Source organism: Oryza sativa, chromosome 12, assembly GCF_034140825.1.
Source record: "Oryza sativa Japonica Group chromosome 12, ASM3414082v1".
Lineage (NCBI taxonomy): Eukaryota > Viridiplantae > Streptophyta > Magnoliopsida > Poales > Poaceae > Oryza > Oryza sativa.
The window spans coordinates 27,907,851-27,913,972 of NC_089046.1; the positions used below are offsets into that span (position 1 = coordinate 27,907,851).

General features: G+C 43.2%; 1 protein-coding gene across 1 annotated transcript; it reads right to left on the minus strand.

The window, feature by feature from the left end:
• Nucleotides 1–1,310: 1,310 nt before the first annotated feature.
• LOC4352880 (uncharacterized) lies at nt 1,311–2,734 on the minus strand. Its single transcript, XM_026021950.2, has 2 exons — nt 2,108–2,734; nt 1,311–2,040 (listed from the first exon to the last, which is right to left on the minus strand). The coding sequence occupies exons 1-2, from the start codon at nt 2,517–2,519 to the stop codon at nt 1,655–1,657; spliced, it is 798 nt and encodes a 265-aa protein (XP_025877735.2). The 5' UTR covers nt 2,520–2,734; the 3' UTR covers nt 1,311–1,654.
• Nucleotides 2,735–6,122: the final 3,388 nt, after the last annotated feature.

Below are 6,122 nucleotides of genomic sequence, written 5' to 3' on the forward strand. Positions count from 1 at the left end.
CATTTTGATTTGAAATACATCGACGCTGGAGATTAAACACCAGCTCGATCGTCGGCTTATCATTTTTGTAAACAAAACAACGTGTTAACATACGAGTGGAATCATGCTAGCTTTGCAGAGTTTGCAGGTGTATGGTACAGGACGAGATCAATCAATCGAGCGTCCAAGGTGGCATGGGGATATTTGATTACAAAGAAAAGTGTTGCTACATGGTTTGCTAACTGCATCCAAAAACTGCAGCTGATTATGGTAGCTGATACTTGTAGATAAGTTAGTTAATTGCATAGCAAGTAGTTCTGCTCTATGTGCACGTGTGGTCCTATATAAGTACAATAGTAATCGACTAGTTAGTCATCTATTACTGCATGTCCCACTGTTAATTACCATATCTCTGATTAGATTGTAAGGTCGATACTAACAACCTGCAAATTAAATGACTGAGCATGCAAAGTTAGATGGGTGTAGGGCCATCAGCAAATGAAGCTGCAGTAATTGGTGTTAACAAATACAGTGACTGTCCTCATGGCAAACATGTCATACCAGCAATTTTTTTCTGAGCACTATTGACAAATTGCATTTGGAGTTTATGCATGCATGGGAAAAAAACAGTGTTTTTCAATGTGGCAGTTCATATACAGACCAGTGCAAATTCAGTTCACCAGCTTGCTAGCCACACATGTCAAAGGATTTCAGACTTGTAGATTTTGAATATATTTCAGACTCTTGTGAAATGTCAATGGTAAACAGATTTATCTGATCCCAACTGCAGCTGCAGATTTCTGCCTGTAATGTAGTATACACCTCAGTACCTGCCTGATATTGTCCAGCTGCTCCAAATCTATACTCTGATGAGATGAATCATGAATCCCAGTTAAGTGGACCACTCCTCCTCCATTTCCATAAGAAAAACAGGAAATTTCAGAGCACCAATCAGATGATTCAGGCAGGAAAAGTTCCAGATTCAGATAGAGAAAGTTGCAGATGGGGTCAGGTTAAGTCTAGAGTGTTAATTAAGATTGTATGATGTTGTCACTAGCTCTGAGATTTCATGATCAGATCTAATCAGAGCTCAAGTATTCCTCGAGCATCTGAAGAAGTGTAGCTGTCATAAGAAAGGAAACATGCAGGAGAGTGGAGTATATACTATATATGCACATGATACCCAACATCCAATTGGTTACTCCAGACCTCAAATCCAATTGCCATTTGTTTAACATGCCAGTATCCACATGAAAGAGATTAACTACTAGTAGCAGCAGCAGAGACCAAACACACAAGTGCACATATTAATAAGTACCCTGAATTAATAATGCTCTATGAATCTTGAGAGGATTCCATATTAGTGCACGTATTGTACATTTGATTTGTCATTTAGCTTCTTCACTTTATCAGAGGCAAACAACATAGGTCTACAACCTGATACAATAACACTTTTACACACAAAGGAGACCTGTAATTCCTACCACTGAAAAAAATTGCACTAGAAAAAAAAAGAAACTACTTTTGTCTGAAGAACAGAAAAGAAAAACTCATTTGTGTTACACATCAAAGAACCCTATCCAGTTGTTTTTTTTCTTTTCGTTTTACAGTTGGAATCATCAACAAGATGTTGTGCCCAATTGGAATTTATTTACATTCAGGAGGTGTCAAAGATTCAGGCAACAAGCATCATGTCACGCACAGCCTCCACTCTCATCTCCTCGAAGATCATGGCCTCTATGCTTGCCCCTACCTGCGATGCTTCCTCCTCCCTGAGCCGCCTCCATTGCTGCAGTGAGCCGGTGAGGTCGAGCTCCACCAGCGCGGGGATCCTCGAGATGTCGCCGGAGATCCTCTCCCAGGAGGAGATGATCATCTGCTCCTCCAGCTTGGACCTCGTCGTCTCGTACTCTTCTTCGTCTCCTGTCTCCGCTTTGCAATTCTTGCCGGCCTCGTAGAAGGTGAAGCATGGAGCGGCGGCGGCGTCGAGCGGATTCTGCTCCGGTGGCGGCGGCGGCGAGCTCTTCCCTGAAGTCGACGGCGACTCGTCGTCCTTCTCACCTGTATGGAGAAAACAGAGTCAGAATTGAATTCTTGAAATGGCGAAGCAGCAGAGATCAGGGCTTACGGTGGCCGACGCCGAGCATGGAGGACGATTCGTCGTCGGAGTTAATATCGAGGTCGAGTACGGACATCGGGCTGAGCTGCCTCGCACATTCCTCCTCCTCGTCGTCGTCGACGTCGCAGCCAGCAGCAATGTCGCCGGCGCCGGCGTGGCGCAGCCGGCGGAAGCTCTGGCGGGCGCCGCAGGAGAAGCAGCCGGCGAGGAGAGCCCTCCTGACGGCGGCGCCACAGAAGACGGCGGCGCCCAAGCCCCCCAATGCGCGGCTCTTGTTGCTGACGGCGGCGCGGCGGTGGCAGAAGGCGAGCAGGCGGCGCCTGCATGCGTCGGCGAGGGAAGCTCCGCCGGCGAGGAGGAAGGGCTCCTGCTGCTCCTGGAGCAGGTCCGAGAGCCTCCTGACGTAGCAGCTCTCGCCCATGAATTCTCTCTCTCTCACTCTCTCAATCTGAAGAAGAAGCAGAATTATATATTCTGTGTGAAGAAGAATCAGGAATCAGGATGAAAATGGTGGGGTGTGGATGGCGACGGGTGCGTATATAAAGCTAAGCTCGACATGGAGACCTCTCTTCGTCTTCTTGACTGTCTCGTTGGAAAGCAAAAGGAGGCAGCAGCAGCTACAAACAACTGCATTAGGCTGGGCCTCACAAGTGTTATGTACTCTTCACTCTTCACTGTATAAGTAGAAGTGTTGTTTGGGCTTTTGGATGACCAGGATATTAATTAAACTGTTGTAGTAGGAAATTAATTAGAGCAAGTTTAATAGTATAGTCCACTGCTAACTTCAATTCATCTATAGTCAATCTAATAGCCAATTCATATAATAGTTGCTTACTATATATACTATCAATATCCGGTCCCACATGCCATACACATATTACGTCTTAGAGTTCGTGCTACAGCTGGCTACAAATCTGTAGCCCGCTGCTCTTCTCTCTCTTTCTTTTATCTCTTTATAATATGTTTACAGCTGGCTTATAGCCTGCTATTGTACCTGCTCTTAGGGAAGCAAGAAACACAAAGTAGATGCTGTGTAATTAATTAAGAAGGTCCCCTCCCCAGTAAGGTAAGGTAAGGTAGTTGCTGAATACTGTAGTGTGGAAGAAGAGAAAGGTGTGTGTGAGTCATGTGGTGCTTGCTACTCTGCAAATCTGCAGTGCAATTTGCCGGTGGGAAATAGATGAAGAAAACAACACTGCTACTACTGCTCTACTACTAGTACTAAACAGCAATTAATTAATTAAAAAGATTTGATTTTGATTCGTTTGTGGAGGAGTATATGAAAGTGCTAGACGCCAATGGATTGTGGATTCAGGCGTGGTTGAGCTATCATCAGGTGGAGTACAAGAAGACATGGGAAGAGACAAGCAGAAAGCTCCATAGTTGTAGTACTCCTAAATGAAATGAAAACACATGTTGAGCCGAAGTGAGGAGAAGATGTGAGAGAGTGAGCTGATTCACTGAAAAACCAAAGCCAGCGTATCATATTTGCCGTAGTGGCACGCAGAATTTGCAGATGCAGCAGAGCCTGCCGAATTGTTTGTTAGGCCACGCCCACGCAGCTCCCCTTGTTGCATCCAGACATAAGTATATGGATGCATCCAGCAGTTCTGTACTCGTAGTTAATTATAATTGTACCACCATGCTTAGCACTAGCAGTGCAGGTTTGTGTCTTGTTTCATTTGTTCGTGTCCCATGATATTCAAAACCATGTCAAATCAAAATTCAGAGCTAGTAATACTCCAGTCAATATTCAGTCACTTTGGTAAGATATTCATTACTAGCCTTACAACCAACATCAGCAGCAGCTGTAGTAGTTGTAGTCGTAGTACTCGTCATCTTTTGGCTGTAGGGCTGAGCTGAGAGGGGGCAGCTTAGCAAAAAGGCCTGCAAGAGATGGGCTCCATGGCAGCTTGCATCTTGCACTGCAGCGCCAACCTTTTCCCCTCCCTCTCTCTCTCCCACTGATCACTCAGCAGGACCATGCATGCATGATCAGCGTCAGTTCATCGTCAGGCCATTCATGCATAATTCATTGATGCAATGAAAATCATGCAAGCAAATGCATCAAGAAGAGCAGTGGAGTGTAGTACCAGTGCAAATGAGTCCTTGCATGTCCTTCCATTGGGTACCTTTCTGCTGTGCAGCACAGAGTTGTTCATTAGCTCAAGAAAATGGCCACAGCAACACCGGTTCAGTTGCCAACGAGTGTAAAAGTGGAGACGAAGTTAGGTGCATGGTTAATTTACAACAGTGTCAATACGCGTTTTTGATAAATGTTGGCGTTTGCAGATTCAAAATATTTGAATTTCTCTGGCCTGACATTCCAATCCTGTGCAACAACTGTATATATTGCTGTTGTATATTTCACCCAAACAATGAATGGATGAAACAAATGCATTTGCTGCTACATCTTGCTCTCTATTAGCCGATGACGAGATGGTTCAATGCAAAAAAACGACCAGGAGTATCTTTTTTATCTCTTCGATCACTAGCCTCCTCGCCATCACTTCACTTCTTTCTTTCTCGTCACTGAATGAAAGAAAAGAGTGTTCAAGAAAGAAAAAGAAGCGACGAAAGGAAGGTGAGAAAGAAACCAAACAGACAGCTTTGCTTGCTTGCCTGCACAAACCAACCAACCAACCAGCCAACAAAAAGTCTCATCAAAAAAATGAAAACAAGCAGAAACACTGTAGACAGTAAGCTTGTGATTGTAACCACAGCTGCTGCTTTTCTTTCCTGCCACTGCCAGATTGTCACCCTGCCTTGGGACTGATGCCATCTTGCCTCCCTTGTCCTTGTTCTCTTTCAACGCACATTTCACCTGCATTTTGTTTTTTGTTTTGTTTTTCTGAAACCCAGCAAACCTGAACTTTCAAATTCAGTAATTCTAGTAGTATTTGCACATAAAAACATCATGCGGCGTGCACGAGATCTTCTGTCAGTCATCAGGCTCAGTAATTCAGTATGCAAGTGTAATCTTACAATACTGAGTAGAAGTAACATTTTCACTACTTCAAGTCTCCAACTATAGTACTGTAGTATGGCAACCAACTAGTCATCAGCCTCTCTGTACCAACATCTTTCTTTTTCCTTTTCCTTTTATTTGTTTCTAAAAAAACAGAGAACTTTTGAGAAAGCTGCTGGGCCTCTCTTGTGTTGGTATAGAGAGGCTGATCAAATTGGCCTTTATCGAACGGGTTAATGGACCAAAATGCAAAGCCTCTGCTACTGTAAAATCTGCAGCCCATAGCTCACAGGCTAATGGGCCCTGTATAAATTGTACTCCCTCTGAGCGAACTTTCTTTTTTTGAGAAACCCTCTGTAACTAACTGACACTGTTAACGATGGCCGCCTATCACTAATTACTTTCAGATGGTTATATTACCATAAATGAAAGTTGTATTATTATATATTTATAATGCAACACATTACACACGTCTTTTTTTAAGATAATGGAATATAGCATTTTGGTCTTTTTTTTAAGATAATGGAATATAGCATTTTGGTCTTAGTACACACTTCTATAATATAAGAAGAAGAGAAAAAATTATACATGCCTACGTACAAAACAACCTTGCTCGTAGCTCTCCTAGCTCCTCATGACAACATTCTCCCAATGTGTTTAGCGCCGGCCATACCACACCAACCTAACTCCTTTTAGATACGATTGAGCATCTGGTGCTGTCGTCTCCTTTTATCTAAAGATTCTTCCATTCCTTCTAGATTTTCCAAGCGATGAGCAATAAGAGAGATCTAAGTCTTTTTTTTTTGTTTTATTACTTCTGGGTCACTTGTTTCTTATGTCCACCAATTCAAGAGGTTTCTACTCTTATTCTATTTCAGGATGAAGTGTCCTTGGCACAACCATGTGAGAACTCCAAACCAAATTTGCTTCGAGCAGGCATTTGAACGATAGGTTTTAAGATTCCGGAAACATAACTATAAGAAATAATTATTTGGCCATCCCTTGATCTGTAACCGGTCAGTTGTCCACAGGTAGTCAAAGTTTTAACTTAAATAA

Excerpts from the sequence above, each read along its gene's own strand:
- LOC4352880 (XM_026021950.2), bottom strand. The coding sequence starts at position 2,519 with ATGGGCGAGAGCTGCTACGTCAGGAGGCTCTCGGACCTGCTCCAGGAG. Across the intron at positions 2,041-2,107 it reads CATGCTCGGCGTCGGCCACC|GTGAGAAGGACGACGAGTCG; the intron begins GTAAGCCCTGAT and ends TTCTCCATACAG.